This window comes from Dendropsophus ebraccatus, chromosome 4 (genome assembly GCF_027789765.1).
Source record: "Dendropsophus ebraccatus isolate aDenEbr1 chromosome 4, aDenEbr1.pat, whole genome shotgun sequence".
Classification (NCBI taxonomy): Eukaryota; Metazoa; Chordata; class Amphibia; order Anura; family Hylidae; genus Dendropsophus; species Dendropsophus ebraccatus.
In genome coordinates, this window is record NC_091457.1 from 100644446 (window position 1) to 100662618 (window position 18173).

The following is an 18173-nucleotide window of genomic DNA, read 5'->3' on the forward strand; positions in this document are numbered from 1 at the left end:
TCATAAAGCAGGTGTAATGGTGAAAAATACAGGCTTGCATAGAATAGAGGTTATCCGTGTGGTGATTGTGTGGATGTTGGAGCCCTGTAACTTGTAGTCCAGTCGTAGCTGAAGTCGACATTTAAGTGTTAACCCAGCATCATTGCTTTATGTTCCAGGTATGTGATGCTGATGTTTACTGAGGTGCACAGCAGTGGGTCCATTCACTGTAATGGTCTGTATGTAGTCAGCTAGTTAGACGTGGTATGTGATATAGTATGTAAATGGTATGTGAATCGTCTTCTTTCTAGGATCTGGACAGGCCTGCGAAAGCAGCTCTGTATGTACAACACATAGACACTCCCAATAGGAATTCTTATCTAGAGTAAAGGAATGCAGGCTTGTTGTAACCCATCTGTCTCCTCCCTGCCTCCACCTCACAGCTCACTTCACACAGTCTCCACCTTTCTCTGCAGCTCCAAAGTGACAGGAAACAGGTCGCAGGTAATGAGAAACTTTGTAACTATATATAAGATAAAGCGGCTGGCGTCTCCTCCATTTTCGGCCACTATGTCACACTTGTCAGTCACCCCCTTATTGACCCTCTCCTGTGTCCTTTTCTCGCTGTCTTTCTCCCTATATTCCTGCCAGCATGTGACTGTGTCCTCCCTTCTCCTCCATCTCCGTCTTTTTCTTAACCTCTTATTTGGCATTTATGTAATGGCCTTCTGAAGAGGATGGGGGAGGTGAGCGCAGTAGTAGGGTTGTACAGTGGGCATAGCCATGCTCACTCATCTTCAGAGTTTATTTAATATCACGCTCCGATAAGATTATCCCTAACCAGTCATTCCCTATAACCATTCCAATATTAGCAAGAATTGTAACTATTCATTTTAATGACCCATAGAGGAAATGCATCCTGTGCTTGTTAATTCATTTGTAGCAAAAAGAAATAGTAAGTGCAAATCATTGTTGGCAGGTCATATATTGTACAAACAGATGAATAGATTTACATTGAGTGGAACATAAGGACACTGATTCCACCACAATGACCCAAACCTTGCTAAAGGCTGTGGTGTGAGATGACATACAAGAAAAGTAACATTCTATAAAAGATTTGATGTAGGTGACTAACCCATCGCAGTGGTGCCTGTGCATTCTCTCTGTAGGAATGCGTTTACTATATGCATTGTTCTACATTAACAGCTGATGTCTCTGTAAATATCTCTACCAGACTACAGCGAGGTTTTGTGTCCACACATGGAAGTGGACATGGAGAGAATGTAGGGTGGGTACTGTGCACTTTGCTGTCTATTTTCTAATCAGAAGTATACGTCTGAAGGGTGGCCTGAAGTATACTGCTCATAAGCATGCAGCGAGAAAAGTAGTGGCGGTAATGTATATTGCTAGACTGATAGACTGGCTTTTCCTAGTTAACCTAGTTCACAGAGTCGTAAAACAGCTTTGTGCTATACCTGGATTTTTACAGAATGGCTGGATGTGGGTCTATTGCCCCTTCTCCCTCCAGTACTGGTTTTGTGCAGAGTCCATTGTATAGAATGTGCAATTAGTGGGGACTGGGCCAGAGACGTCAGAAAGCCCCCCAAGCCTGGTATGGAAGTCATCAGATTTGGATGCCGTAGTTTGTTATTACATAGGAACTGAAAGTTTCTTGTGTTAGGGCCCAGACGGCAAGGTGTTTCTTTTCTGTTTTGCTTCATGTAATATATGCTGAAAAGTGCAAACTACCAAATTTGGATGCTCAACAAATGAAGGTACAGTACAGAGTATATGTGGAGATGTGTTGGAGGATGTTGAGTGCACTAGCGGGCACTTTCTACCCTAAGAAACTGATAATCCAATACTATAATCACAACATTCAGATATGAAGCCCTTTTATACGGACCGACAGGTTGCATTTTGTAAAGACCAGACAATGGGAAAGATTACCTATAAAAACTCAGGTTTAATTTGCTACAAAAAAACTTTTTGTGCCTCACTAGACTATGAAACTTGAACTTATAACACTTTTAAACCATAGGAGAATTTGCAAATCAGATGGTGGCAATAGATTTCTCGGACAATTGTGGTCTTCTATATGCTACATGACCACCATGGAAAAAATTTCCCTTGATCCAATATGGCAGCTTTGGTATATGGCACAAAGCACTTTGGTATGTTTTTATTTTATTTATTTTATATTTACTTGTATGTTTCTAGGTGTAAACTGGGTGTTATGGAGCCGACAAAGAATATAGTGAAGATCGCCATCCAAATGATGGGCGCTTACCCGCAACTTATAGAGCTCAACCAGGTGACGTTGTATTTGCCTTAGACTTATATCTCAGCCAGAATGAGAGATGTAATTCAGTCCAGCACACAAATCACACCCTTCATCTAGTGGGTCTGAAATGCTATAGATTGGATCGATTTGAGGTTAAGAAATGATTTTGATAACATCTATCACATAAATATATAAATATAATACAATTCACCTACTCATGGTTGAGGAGACAAAACCACGCTACAAGTGCTATATGTAAAGGGCTACAAGAACCACCAATGGTTACAGAAAAAAAAAACGGAGCTTATAATAAATTTGTTCATCTGGTCCCTCATGCTGCAGTCATGAGGCATTGGTTGATCTTTAATTACGCCTAAAAAATTTTATTTCCAATGTAGAACTGGACTGGATTCTTGCCTTATTTTTTTTATAAAACACTACAGAATTAGCAATCTAGCATGAACCATGCACTCAATGAATGGAGGTGACACTAACCCCACCCTTGCCTGTACAATGTTACACTAATATGTTGTTGTTTTTTTGTGGTTTTTTTTTCAGAGTAAACCTCTCTCTGCAGTCTTAAAGGATGTGTGTGATGCGTAAGTTGTTTAATGGATTTCTGGGTGGAATTATCCATTTATATACAGAAATTGTCAATTTGTGATTGCCGTGGTTAGGTTGTTGTGATCACAATGTTTCCTCTCTTCCAGATGATTTTTGCAGGATCTTTTCCTCTTCATCACCACCTGTTAGCTAATAATTTTTTAGGTCTATTATCATTTTGGCCAATCATAGCTTTACTTTTACTTTTTACTTTTTCTGCCACATCTGCTTTATCACGGGCTCTTTTTTGCATATTCGTATTTCCCAGGGAGCAATGCACCTAGGATTTCACTGTATTGAGCACTTTAACCAGCAGCCGGCAGTGTTATCTTTTGCTGGTCTCCCTGAGATCAGTGATCTGTTTCCCGTATGGCTCTACTAGGCCTTGCCTAGAACCCTGCCTTACTCTGATGTGGGACAACACCCCGAAACAGCTGTCTGTGAATGGATCAGTGATCTGTTTCCTGTATACTTCTATATCACTGGTTGTGTGGGAGGCATTACTGATTTAAAATAGTCATGGTCATGATAAATAACTTTAGACACATCACCAGGTTTGTCAAAAGTTATTGATCACGGCTATTTTGACATGCCCGATGAAAAGTCAAAAGTCAATTAACATGACAGCTACTCTTTACAGACAAATTCAGAAACATGTTCATAAAAATTTTGATGATAGTACCAAACTGAATATCAGAATTTACTTCATAGTGTTAGTGCCCAAATCCTGCCATCTACTCCACTATTGCTGGAGACTTGTCCTCTATAATAGTCCTATAGTCCTAGACTTGTAGTCCTCTATGGCCTGCTCTGCCATTGCCTGATTGCTGCTGCATCCATTCTCATTTCCTACTACATGTTTACCAGCAATGGGCTCAGATTTTATGGAAGAAGAGACACCTTTTAGGCTCTACTCCCTTTTTTCAGTGCCATGACAGTCTAGACAAAATGGTGCAAGGACTGTGCACTGCACAGTCTTGTACATAGGAGGGGGTGAAAAGCGTTACGTGACTTGACACAGCCCTCGTGATTTCCTAATGACTTTTGCCAAACTCTAAGAACCGCTTGAGATCTGTAGGTCCATATAAATGTAAATGTGGAATATTCTTGTGTTCTGTAGGTGGAGTATTAGTAACTCTGAGCAGTATGCTCTGCAATATGTGGATGGACGTCAAGCCTACATCACTGAATTGGTGGGTAATGGCATTGCAAGCTATGGTCAAGTCTTGCATTTCGCTACAGTCGTGGCCATGACTGGGCATTGGATATAGTCCTTTTAAATGTATTTTCTCATTCTGTTTTCACAGAACAGAATGGAAATAAAGAATGGCAGCATCCTAAAACTGACCACTTCTCCGGTAAGAAAAAGTGGCACACTGACCAGGACGTTACATAATCAGGCTGCTAGTGCCAACAGATCCTTTATACCAGTGATGGTAACCTTGACACTCCAGCTGTTGCAAAAATACAATTCCCATGATACTTGGGCAGCCAAAGCCATTTCTTTGGTTGTTCAGGCATGATGGGAATTGTAGTTTTGCAACAGCTGGAGTGTCAAGCCATCACTGCTTTATATCATACCACAGAGGAGTACTGACAGATTCTCTATATCACATCACACAGGAGAACTAACAGACACTTCATACTGCTCCACTGACTAACAGATCCATTATACTAGACAACAGAGATGAACTGACAGATCCTCTATATCACATCACACAAACGAGCTGACAGATGCTCTATACTACATTGCACAGCTGAGTATAGTACCTGAGTATAGCTGACAGAGTATGGAATATGTACATGTCAAAAAATAATGCTGGGGCTGCATAAGGTTTCTCAGTGTCACCTCCAGAAATCATAATGTTGCACCATCATATAAGTGAATGGGTTCCCACTGCCAATGACAAGCAGCCACAACCGCAATCCTGAAATAAATTCTTGTTGGAACATCTGCATCACACATCACACATGGCACTTGTGGCCATACCCTAAAAGAAGATCATCACATTTAAAGCAGCTATGAGTTCTTACCAGCTTAATGCGTTCTTGTTTTGACATGCAGGACAAGGAGGCCAGCAGCTTGTGTCAGGGAGTACAGAGTCAAAATGCGGATGTCAGATCAGAGTCTCTGAAAAAGTTGGCTGCTCTCTCCACTGATGTCACATTTTCTCAGGAATTCATTAGTCGAGATGGCCTCCGTATTTTGTCCCGGACAGTTGAAGAAGAAGAAGAGTAAGGATCCGTAAATAAGATAATGGTGTTATTTTGTAGTGTAAAGTCAGTAGTGCCAGTATCTATTCTGAAACCAATGTCATTGCTATGGGAGTGTGGTCAGTATAGGCCAGTGTTTCTTAACTCCAGTCTTTAGGAACCCCCAACAGGCAATGTTTTGAGGCTTTCCTTTTAGTCGGTGCATTCGGTATCACCATAGGTCTTCTCTGTATGGGATATTCTCAAATCATGATTTGTTGGGGGTGCTTAAGGACTAGAGTAGTCTAGGCCACAGGTGTCAAATGCAGGCCTTCCGGCTGTTACAAAAATTCAATTTCCTTCATGCCTGGACAGCCAAAGCTAAAGCTGAGTTTGACACCCCTGGTCTAGGCCAATAGAGCTGATATACCCTAAGTAGTTCACTAGGTGGTGCTCTGAAACAGACCGCTTTTACAATTGTAAAAGGCTCAATCAACCCGACAGCCAAGGTGTCTGTTCAGTGTGTGAACAGTACTTCTATTATAAGTGAAAAGTGGCCAAAGAGATGTAAGACATTGGTAACCAGTTGCATGTCTCATTGTCTTGGCAGGCGTGGAGAGGTGATGTGTTACACGCTGAGGGCCATCTCTGAGCTGATGGAACATGGCGTAGTGTCCTGGGAAACGTTCAGTACCACATTCATACAAAAGGTACACATAGATTCCATGAAACCACCACTGGATACAAAGAAAGATGAACCTGATTTGTATTTATGTGAACACACTGTTATGTGTCATCTTTTCCCAATAATATGTATACAGCTAATTGAAGGCTGGTTTCACTTTCTGAAAAAAAAAAAAAAAAAAAAAAAAACCTGTTGGAAAAAAAAAGATGCCAATAGATACCACAATGTACATTACAGGTGACTACTTCCATGTAATGAGCTCATAGTAGTCATCCTGCAAATATACATTTATTTAGAGCAGTACATTACACTTTTGAGTCTTCCTAAATGAACATATATGCACAGGAAGTTGCCCAAATGTGGTCACTGTTGTGTCAGTGAATTTGGTCATTGCCAGTATATTGTGGTATATGTTGGCATGGCCTCATTACAGGTCTCTAATGCATACCTGCAATGTACTGGTATAACCCAGGGTGAATCCAGCTTTATTTTAGTAATATACACACATCTCATCCTAACCCTCTGATATGTACACATATCTTATCTGAGTAATGTACACATCACATTATTCCTCAGTGATATATACACACATCTCATCCTAACCCTCTGATATGTATACATATCTTATCTGAGTAATGTACACATCACATTATTCCTCAGTGATATATACACACATCTCATCCTAACCCTCTGATATGTATACATATCTTATCTGAGTAATGTACACATCACATTATTCCTCAGTGATATATACACACATCTCATCCTAACCCTTTGATATGTACACATATCTTATCTGAGTAATGTACACATCACATTATTCCTCACATCTCATCCTAACCCTCTGATATGTATACATATCTTATCTGAGTAATGTACACATCACATTATTCCTCAGTGATATATACACATATATACACATCACATTATTCCTCAGTGATATATACACACATCTCATCCTAACCCTCTGATATGTACACATATCTTATCTGAGTAATGTACACATCACATTATTCCTCAGTGATATATACACACATCTCATCCTAACCCTCTGATATGTACACATATCTTATCTGAGTAATGTACACATCACATTATTCCTCAGTGATATATACACACATCTCATCCTAACCCTCTGATATGTATACATATGTTATCTGAGTAATGTACACATCACATTATTCCTCAGTGATATATACACACATCTCATCCTAACCCTCTGATATGTACACATATCTTATCTGAGTAATGTACACATCACATTATTCCTCAGTGATATATACACACATCTCATCCTAACCCTCTGATATGTACACATATCTTATCTGAGTAATGTACACATCACATTATTCCTCAGTGATATATGCACACATCTCATCCTAACCCTCTGATATGTACACATATCTTATCTGAGTAATGTACACATCACATTATTCCTCAGTGATATATACACACATCTCATCTTAACCCTCTGATATGTATACATATGTTATCTGAGTAATGTACACATCTCATCCTATCCGAGCGATATGTACATACATCATCCTAACCCTCTGATCTGTACACATATCTTATCTCAGTCACATACACACATCATCCTATACCTCTGATAGGTACACATATGCTATCCCTCGGTTATGTACACGTCACATCCTACCCCTGTGATATATACACATCTTATCTTTTTCCAGCGATATGTACACACGTAAATCACAGGTCTTTAATATTCCCTAGATTGTGACATTTGTGAACATGAATCTGATGCTGGTGGAGATCACTCAGCTAGCTCTAATCATCTTGGAGAGTGTGGTTCAGAGTAACACGAAATTGGCCGACATGGTGAGGCAGGAGGTCCCTCTGGAAAGGCTGCTCATCCTTCTACAGCTGTAAGTTGTTGTTTTTTTTATTTATTATTATCATGTTTGTTGGACTTTCCACAAAAGGAAATGGAATCCCTGGCACCGGAAAGAAATAGGTAGAAGTACACAAGTTATAAAATAGCAGGTACATATTATCTATTGTAATAGGATCTGAATGAGAAAGGGTTGGTAGCACCCAGTGAATTAGACTCAACATTACTTGGAAAGAAATGTGTCTATATGTGGGCCCTACCTCTATGACCTGTGCCTATCTGTTTGCAGGTGCTAGAGCTATTAAGGAAACCATAAACAGCCAAATGGAATGTTTTATGCAGCTTCTATAACTTCCATAAAGGTTAATGTTAGTTAAATAGCATAGCACTACTAGCTACACTGGTTCTGTAACCTAGGAATTACGTAAAAGTTTTTTAATCTCTTCAATATAACTTTTTCACTTATCTCTATTTGTACCTGCTACAAACCAGTTACCAGTATCATGTCACTGAAGCCATTAGTCTTTAACCATTACTACACTACTAAAGAAAAAGGCTCTCCCAGGAAGGATGGCAGAGTAGAATGGAATCTATCTATCTATATCTATATATATTACATATACTACTTTATGCTTTGTACAATAGTCCAGTCCAGTATTTGGGGGGGGGGGGGGGGGGTCGGCAGCAGAGGAGATTATGATTCTTAGTACATACATGACACAGAGTCACTGAGGACAGTCATCTTCAGGGTTAGGAGAGGTCTGTATACTTATCACTTCATGTTCTCTTGCAGACCAGATCAGGAGACACAGATTAAAGTGATGGCGCTTCTTGTGGCCTTACTACAGAGGGTTGGAGAACGAGAGAGAGTGGTAAGACACAGATAGAGATATATAGTATATAATCCACCTAGCATAATTCTAATTCTCATCCGGCTATAAATTGTTGATTGTTCTTTTTGCACCAGGAAATGCTGGATTATCTTTGGAAAAAGAACATGAGGCAGTTTATCCATAAGGTGAGAGCTTATCCACAGGCACAGAGTTGTGGCTTTTGTGTGTTTGGTACAGGCTGATATATGTGTGTTATGTGTTTCAGAACATTATCCACGGCTGGCCAAAACTTGGGGATGAAATGCGTCACTACCTGTATGTGTTGCAGTGTCTTAGTCTGGGTTTATTGGAAGGTCGGATGAGGATGGCAATGGATCACAGTGATAGTGTAAGATGATGCTCACGCTTTTCTACATTTTGGGGGAGATTTATAAAGGCTGCGGCTAGGGTGCACGCCATGGAAAAGGCGAAGATTTGCCCATTTTCCATGGCATATGCCTGCCTTATGTACACTTTTAGAACATCTTTCACTCATTAGGCATTCATAAGGGGTTCCTTTAAAAGTTTTGGACACAGTTCATCTAATTCAATGATGCTATTCTTTGTGGAAACCGCACACACCTAAGTTTAGTTTTAATATAATGCATTCTTATGAAGAAATACTTTGAAACCTACAGGGCAGTTCTAAATAAAAGAAATTTGAACGTTCTAGTAGTTTTTCATAATATCATATTATAGATTTATCAGTTTCATAAAGAGTCCATAGACTGGAGTCGCACAGTTTATGGAAAATACAAAGCCTTCCCTCTGATCTCAGACAACCCCAAGTTTTAAGTTGTCATACTGTGGATGACCTCAGGTTATAAGTGTTATCCCCAAGCTTCAGCCCTGGGACTGTTACTGGAAACAATATATAAGACTCAGCTGAGGCTCACAGCGAACATCCGGCTGCAGTGTTTTTGCAAAGAAAAAAAAAGCCATGGCATTTTTGGGTTTTTTTTCAAACTATTTAGCCAGTGTGAGAAAAGCCTAAATGAGATTTAATGGGAATAAATCAAAAATTGTACTACCATTATAAAAACCTGCAGACATCCTGGGAAGGTGAAGCAGGGAACACTTTTATACAATGGATCAGTATAAATTTATCTACAATTTATATACTTTGTCTCATGATCTGACCAAGCAGTATCCAACCTAAAATGCATTATTTTTAAAAGATGTTTACGAACTAAAAGAATTAATATTTCTTGACATCACCATTAGATACATCATGTTTGTTACTTTTCTGCTTCATTATGTGCACTGTACCATCAAGGGTAATGAATGGTCAGGACATATGAACCTACCTATAATAACTAGATGATCTTAAAAGCTGCATTTTATATTCTGATTTCTAGGAGCAGCGACAGCAACTCCAGAATCTACGTCTCATGGCTTTTCCAAATGATTCGGAAGAAGGCGGTCATATGACATCGGAGCGACGCCGCTCACTTTGTGCCAGGGAATTCCACAAACTTGGTTTTACAGTGAGTTATTCCTTTGAAGAATCCTAGCAACTCACATTTTGGCCCTAATGCAGTAGCTCTTTTCCACCATCTGGTTAGCTTGTATAATCCGCTGACCAGGTAATAGGAGTAATGCATTGTCTTCAAATTACATATTGAAATCACTGGTGTCAATCGGGCAGCCAGGAATAAATGCAAGTCATTTATTAACAACATTTGCACCAATTTGGTCCTCCTCATGTGCAAATAATCACTCAAGCAGTTTCTTATTGCTGCTTGTTGCTACACATTTCCAGAATATACATACATTCACCAGGAGCAATTATATAGTGGATCATGCAGTGATAGCATCCTTTATAGCAGGTCGAGCATGGATACTGTTGGCATGGCACTGATGTCAATTTAAGACCAGCCTACGAGCAGAAGAAGTTTGCTAAATTATTATATTTGCAAAAATATTTTTCTTGACGAGCCCTACAAGTTTACCTATGTTAGTTGAGATTAGAATACTCCTTTAAGCACTGTACTCAATGAGTAAATATCCAAAGTGAACAAACCACAGTGCAAATGATTTGTGCTGTGCAACCCCAAACTTAAAAAAATAAAACTGTATGTATATACAGAAAACACAAAAAAAGACATGCCAACAGTATCCATGTACAATCTGCTATACAGTACGTTATCGCTGCATCATTTATGGTGCGTTTACACAGAGATTTATCTGACAGATTTTGGAAGCCAAACCAGGAATGGATCTGAAAAGAGGAGAAATCTCAGTCTTTCCTTTATGACCTGTTCTCTGTTTATAGTCTGTTCCTGGTTTTGGCTTCAAAGATCTGTCAGATAAATCTCTCTGTGCAAACGCACCCTTATGCTGGGTTTACACGGAGCAATAATTCGCCCAATCGTACGATTACCGATTTCTAAGTAACAATTTTTCTTTTATAACAATCAGCGTTTAGATGGAATGATATATCGTACAGAAAATTAGTTTTCCAATCGTTTTGCCATCGCTTAACCCTATCTCGCACATAGGTAAAATCAGTGAACGACTATTTACACGGAACGATCGGCGAATTTTTTTGCGAACGACGATTAAAGAACAAGTTAAAAGATCAAAATGAACGATTTCTCGCTCGTCGTTCGATCATTCGCTGCATTTACACGTACGATTATCGTTCGCATTCGAACGTTATTGTGCAAATTCGCACGATAATCATTCCGTGTAAACCCAGCATTATGCATTATACGTGTAAACGCAGCGAACGATCGAACGACGAGCGAGAAATCGTTCATTTTGATCTTTTAACTTGTTCTTAAATCGTCGTTCGTCGTTCACAAAAAATTCGCTGATCGTTCCGTGTAAACAGTCGTTCACTGATTTTACCTATGTGCGAGATAGGCATAAGGGATCGGAAAACGAATTTTCTGTACGATATATCGTTCCATCTAAACGCTAATCGTTATAAAAGAAAAATCGTTACTTAGAAATCGTTAATTGTACGATTGGGCAAATTATCGCTTCGTGTAAACCCAGCATTACTCTATAATTACCCCCAATGAATGCCTGTGTATAAAGGAATCACATAAGGCATGGTGGGCATGGTAAGAAGCTAATGTTCCTAACTATGAATTTTTTTTTAGCTTTGATGGATTCTAAGGAGCCATCTGAAAAGGTGCAAAATCTTTTAATTCTTGTTCAGAATAATGGCAGCCCATGGCAGGACCTGTGTCTAACGCCTCCTGGACTTTTGGCTCTTGACAATATGGTGTATTTTTCTACACGTTGGCCTAGTGCCTACAGTCGGGTGAGTATCTATGATCAGCCTGAGCAGTGGTTTGCTGAGGAAATACTGTGACCTGAGCTGCTAAATATTGTCTATTCTATTTTTTATAGTTTGTGCTTGAAAATAGCAGCCGGGAAGATAAACACATCTGTCCATTTGCCCGAAGCAGCATTCACCTAACCCTGATCCTCTGTGAGATTCTACGTGTAGGAGAGACTGGTATGGTTATAAGATCTACCATGTCCATATGATTCATTGATCTCAGCATCCCACACTTCACTGGACCATAGTAAAGGCCCGATAATAACCGTAAACGAGCGCCGATATTCTAGATCGGCGCTCGTTTACTGAGCCTATTACACGGCCCGATTATCATTTAAAAAGGGCTGCAGGGACATTGTTACCGATGTCCTTGCAGTCCTTGCTTTTACTTTATACATTACCTGTCCAGGCTGCAGGGCTCCTCCTTCGGCTCCTTCTCCTTCCCAGCCAGTGATTGGCTGAGCATCCTGTCAGCTAAGACAGGCCGCTCTGAAGCTGGAGTCAGCGGGACCCGTGGATAAGACTGCAAGAGGAGCCCTGCAGCCTGGATAGGTAATGTATATCGTCAGTTGCTGGCCGCGCACTGCTATTACACTAGAGATGAGCAAACGGGGTTCAAGTCCATCCGAACCCGAACGTTCGGCATTTGATTAGCTGGGGCTGCTGAACTTGGATAAAGCTCTAAGGTTGTCTGTAAAACATGGATACAGCCAATGACTATATCCATGTTTTCCACATAGCCTTAGGGCTTTATCCAACTTCAGCAGCCACTGCTAATCAAATGCCGAAAGTTCGGGTTCAGATGGACTCGAGCATGCTCCAGGTTCGCTCATGTCTATATTACACATAGTCATGCGCGGTCGGCGCCCGACAATTATAGGTTCAAACCTATATCAATGATCAGCCGATGATCGTTGTCATTGGCTGATCGTTGTATTTATTATCGGGCCGATTGGGCTGATTATCATTCCATGTAATAGTATCCTGAATCAGCTAAGTGGTTATGTTCAGGGCATTTTCTGGACTTATACAAGTTTTATCTATCTCAAGAGAGTAGGTTTGAGCCTAATATACACACAGATAGCCCAGCATCCCATTTTGACAGAGTGTCGTACGGCTCAAATCTGAATTGTAATGTGAACACACCTTATCATGAAATTTCTGGTTCTGAAGATTTCAGTAAAGCAATGAGTAATTGTAAACTACTAACATAAAAAAGCTATTGAAATTCATATTTGTATTCATATAAATCCATGTACATGCTGACGCTTTGGTTTTTATGGTATTTCAGCTTCAGAGACTGGGCAGGATTTTCTCACTCTGTTCTATGCTCAAGACCACTTTCTCCAGGAACTTTTCTGTGTGTGTATTCAGGTGCTTAATAAGACCTGGAAGGAAATGAGAGCCACCCAGGAGGACTTTGACAAGGTGGAGTAACTGGACAGGTGATTTGTGGTGGTGGTATAGATGCCATGCTGTTTCTTGTATGTTTTTTGACCACTAATGTGTGTGGATATACATCTTATGGTGCGTTTACACAGAGAGATTTATCTGACAGATTTTGGAAGCCAAAGCCAAGAATGGATTTGAAAACAGGATACATCCCAGTCTTTCCTTTATGACCTGATCCCGGATTACAGTCTGTTCCTGGCTTTGGCTTCAAAGATCTGTCAGATAAATCTGTCTGTGAGAACGCACCATTAAGGCTCTATTACACGGAGCGATTATTATTTAAAAATCGTTAATTTTTGTCTTTCAATATGTTGAAAAATTATTATCGGTTGTTCACCCATTGTTCGCATATCTGTTCTTGTAACAAGTTGTTCGTCGATAAAACATGTTGTTTGGGCTGTCCTGAGGAACGATTAGCAATCACAAAAATGATCGTTCATAACAGTAATCGTTGAATGTAATAACCTCAGAATCGCTCACTACAAAATCGGTAGTTTTGACTTGCGACCAATGGTTATAGCAAATCTTTTAACCATAACCGCTATGTGTAATACGGCCTTTAGATACAAAGTCTGCCAGTGTTATTCCTATTTCAATCTGCAGATACCCCAAACAGACAAGATTAATAGAAATACAAGACGTACTACCATTCTCCTCTTTCATCTTATAACCTCCCTACAAAAGCATTTTCTATTCTCCGCTGCACTTTCATTTTGTAGTCATCCTTTTTTTTCTTTTTTTTTCCACACTCCATTTTGTCTTGTCTTGGTTTCTTCTGTGTACTGACATCTTCTTCTGAGATTTCTCTTTTGCCTAATCTCCTCATATACTGCTACCTGTGCTGATCCATCTCTAGTTCTTATGTTCATGTGATGATCTCTTCTCTATGATGATCTCCTCATTATGCTAATCTATTTCGCTCATGGTTTTATATTTGGATACAGGTGATGCATGTGGTAAAGGAGCAGATTTCTCGTACCCTTGGTCATGCACCAACATCTTTGGACTTTTTTCGAACAAAAATATCATCTCTTAATTATAGTGAGATTCTTCGCAGACGTCAAGAAGAGAGACTGATCCAGGATGAAGCCCTCTCCCCACCTGTCATGTAAGAAACACCAACACATCCATCAGAAAGGCCCATAAATAGCAGTGGTTATTTAGAGTCTGGACACTAGGAATTGGATCAGAGGAGGGGGTTATTCTATTACAATGACTAAAAGGGAATATCGGTCTGGTCTTCTGTCTGGTTCTTACTGCAACCTGTAAAGTGAGCCACACACTGTAATTTCTGAATGTGTGCACACTTGGGTCACTTACTATGATGGTTCTTAGAGAAATGACATTCGCTACCTAGGATCTGAACATACAGGCAAGCAGTAGGAGCAACCTGCCAGAAAACACCCCTGAATCCCCTGATCACCTCTATTTCAAGTAATAGCTGTAATTTCAGCTTCTTCATAGACTATCACTTCATTGCGTATATGTTTAGGAACTATGTAATTCTATTTTAACTAGCATAGATGTGTGTAATAAGAAAATGAAGACAACATGTATTCCCTTTGATAATAATGTGTATAGAAGATGATTTGTGATCCTTGTGATATATAATAAAGCCTGTTAGTTCCCTAAATGTGACATTATTTATGTATAAGTACAGATCAGGTGTTCAGGTAACATTCGCAAGGAGCAAAGGTTGGTGTACAATTTCTGTGTACATATATATATATATATATATATATATATATATTAGCTAAACACAATAAACAAACAATAACACAATAATTGTACAGAAATACATCAGACATAGAACTGCATCTGAGCTGACTAATATCTAACCTTCTTGTCTAGGGAACTGAGAAAGCAGCTACAGCCAGAGCTCCTGAGCCTGATCAAACAACAGAGGCTTCACTACCTGTGTGAGGGAACGAAGTTCCGGAAGATCAGCAGTCGCCGTAGACAGGATAGCATGACGCAGGGCAATTCACTTCTTTCCCCAGAAATGCATCTCAGCTTCTAAGCTTTAGCACTTGTGCAAATAGCTGTATAGCAACTCTTTTATAAGGGTTCTATAAAGGTGCATGTAGCCTACTCTGCCCCAATATGCCTTTGATGTTCATGAGCCACTAGTTGTGTAGGGTTAGTAAGATTAATGATTTTCTCCTTCCAGATAAATTGTGGTTTTGTCGTCTTTCCCCAAACCACAAAGTCCTGCACTTTGGAGACCTGGAAGACAACATAGACAACCCGCCAATTGAAATGCTTGCACAAAAAAGTAAGTAGAACTTGCAGATTTTTTTTTTATAACACTTGGAGAGTTCACTGAAAATACAGGTCACTAGTCTGTAAGAAGAAACAGCTCAGATTGTGTTAACAAAAGGTTTTTTCATCATTCATTTTTTTCAATTTCCGTATTTTAGTTTCAGTTGCTGATATAAAATATGTGTTAACGGGAAAGGATTGTCCACATATGAAAGAAAAAAGCTCTGGAAAGCAGAATAAGGTGAGTTTTATGGTGATGTTGCCTGTGTCAGGGGTGCTAGGGTGGAGTACTTAATTTTGTGAATTTTGTTGTAGGACCTCATGGACCAAGCATTTTCAATCTGCTATGATGTTGACAGCTGCCTGAACTTCATTGCACCTTCTTCTACTGACGTAAGGATTAATATATCTATGAGTGTATTGAACCTCTCAGAAAGAGGGCAAACTTAGGTAACAACTTTAGTCTAATCATCTGGGAGTTTTAAAATATCATATTAACTCATATATACTGTGTTTCTCCAAAAATAAGACAGGGTCTTATATTATTTTTGGAGTGTTGCTTATAATTTAAGGCTATTTCAAATACCCTGCAAAATCAAGCTAGGGCTTATTTTTGAGGTGGAACTTTTCGGAGAAACAAGGCAGTCACCGCGTTGCAGTAACTACGCGCAGCCAGTACATGATGAACAAAGCTAACTGCTTCTGGCCCATTCACTGCGTAGTGAGAGCTCCAAACAGCCGATCGTCGGGGGAGCTTGTTGTCAGCAACCTGACAAGCGTGGGGGAGCTGGTTGTCAGCAACCTGACAATCGTCGGTTGATGGTTCTTGGATAGTGTGTAGTCTTGGGATGTGACTCCTGTAATTTGCTAATCTTTCTCCACTCATTTTTCTGCAGTTTTGCTTGTGGCTTGACGGGTTGAATGCACTGTTGGGTCGAGAAATGCCCAGTGAGCGGACGCGTACAGATCTGGATCTGCTGCTAAACACAGAACTCAAGCTGCGTTTATTGGATCTAGAGAACGTACCAATCCCAGACCAACCTCCACCTATTCCCCCACGTCCAAAGAACTATGACTACTGCTACCAATTCACCTCTGCTGAGGCCTAAAGTGCCCCTATGAGACTCAGTGACCGAGTACAGATCATGCCACCACTTTGTAGCCTCATTTCACATTGCAGAAATGTAATCCACATCTGACATTAAGTATACGAATTGTGGCTATTCTGCCATGTGCGCCTCTTGTACAGTGTGGAACCTTAGAGCCTAGAACTATATGCAGGTATAGTATCCTATATATATTTGATACATCATGTTATCATCCCCAATATATATAGGATATAATATATATATATATATATATATATATATATATATATAGTATCCTATATATATTGGGGATGGTAACATGATGTATCAAATACAAATGATACAACAATGTATGAGATAAGATAACTACAACAATAAAACCACTGAAAGGTGAAGTAAATAACATTACCCTGTGAGTTTTCTAACAGGTATATAGTACATTTCCCTATTTTACTCATTTATTAGTCCTTTATAGTAGTGAACACTTATCTGTAATGGGACTCGCTGCATCATAATTCATTGTGATGCAATTAGTTCCCGATGGCCAGGTCCTATTATACGGAGAGATTGTCTGCTGTGCCTCTTTACAGTAGTGTAATGTGTTTGGACGGCCCTGGGCCCCGGGCAGCCACCTAAACCGCCAACATTATAATTTGCCCCCGATAAGCTGCCAAATCAGAGCCATCCTAATAGAGTTAGCAATCAGACCAGCTTAGTGCTTTTAATTAATTATGATGCAGTGAGTCCCATCATAGATAAGTGTTTGGCCCTTCCTATGTGGTATAGTAGACCCTAGAACATGGGTCTCCAAACTGCGGCCCTCCAACTGTTGCAATACTACATTTCCCATTACATTGCCAAAGCTTTAGCTGTCTGGGCATGATGGGAATTGTGGTCTTGCAACAGCTGGAGGGACGCAGTTTGGAGACCCATGCCCTAGAATGTATGGGCTGCTAGTCATTGGTGCTCATTGTCTGGGCTTACCAGCAACACAAAATCAGCACCTGCCCTAGTGCTAACCCTTAGGGTTAGGGGTTACAGGTTAGCATTACTTACACTAAAACTCTTACAGCCTAACCCTACCCCCTGTTCCGAGTGCTAACCAGGAGTGCCTCACCACTGCAGCTGTCTTCTCTCATCTGCAGCAGGTTGTGGCCCTGCGCTCAGTCGTGGTCTGGGTCCTTCAGAGGCGCATTTGTCTTCTCTCTTTCTCCCTTTGAGCAGTATAGATTTGGCCACTAGAGGGAGATCGTGCACCCTTCCCAGATTTAATGGCACATTGCCTTACTATATCTACTTCTTCATGTGGCTTAGAATTATATACAGAGGCTTTGAGCACATTATCCCTGCCTAGTGTTGAGGTCCTTTTGGTGGTGCAAAGGTGTCTGCACTGCAAAAGCATTTCTGCACCTGTATATACCCTGCCTGGTGTTCATGTAACCTTGTGCAGGGGCGCATTGAGGGTACCATGGGCCGTGGGCTGTTCAGAAATTGTAGGCCCCCTGCTAACCACACCCTAACTAACCCTGCCAGCTATTCAGACCACCAAACAGGCCGTGAGGCAATAGGCTCTTTGTTCTGTCAGTGCGCCCTAGGACTGGATTCAGG

The 18173-nt window shown here is 40.2% G+C and overlaps 1 protein-coding gene across 2 annotated transcripts; it reads left to right on the top strand.

The window, feature by feature from the left end:
• Positions 1–404: 404 nt before the first annotated feature.
• On the top strand, positions 405–16829 carry ELMO3 (engulfment and cell motility 3). Of its 2 annotated transcripts, XM_069966464.1 has the most exons (21): positions 405–483; positions 2200–2293; positions 2822–2862; positions 3987–4059; positions 4174–4224; positions 4932–5101; positions 5670–5769; positions 7479–7630; positions 8390–8468; positions 8564–8614; positions 8695–8817; positions 9827–9955; positions 11638–11742; positions 11832–11940; positions 13055–13191; positions 14160–14323; positions 15067–15178; positions 15385–15490; positions 15636–15718; positions 15793–15870; positions 16374–16829. In XM_069966464.1, the coding sequence occupies exons 2-21, from the start codon at positions 2216–2218 to the stop codon at positions 16584–16586; spliced, it is 2154 nt and encodes a 717-aa protein (XP_069822565.1). In that variant the 5' UTR covers positions 405–483; positions 2200–2215; the 3' UTR covers positions 16587–16829. The 2 variants fall into 2 exon arrangements, with proteins under 2 accessions (XP_069822565.1, XP_069822566.1); XM_069966465.1 differs by lacking the exons at positions 405–483; positions 2200–2293; positions 2822–2862; ... (9 more) ...; positions 11638–11742; positions 11832–11940 and having other exon boundaries at positions 13130–13208; positions 16374–16828.
• The last annotated feature ends 1344 nt before the right edge of the window (positions 16830–18173 follow it).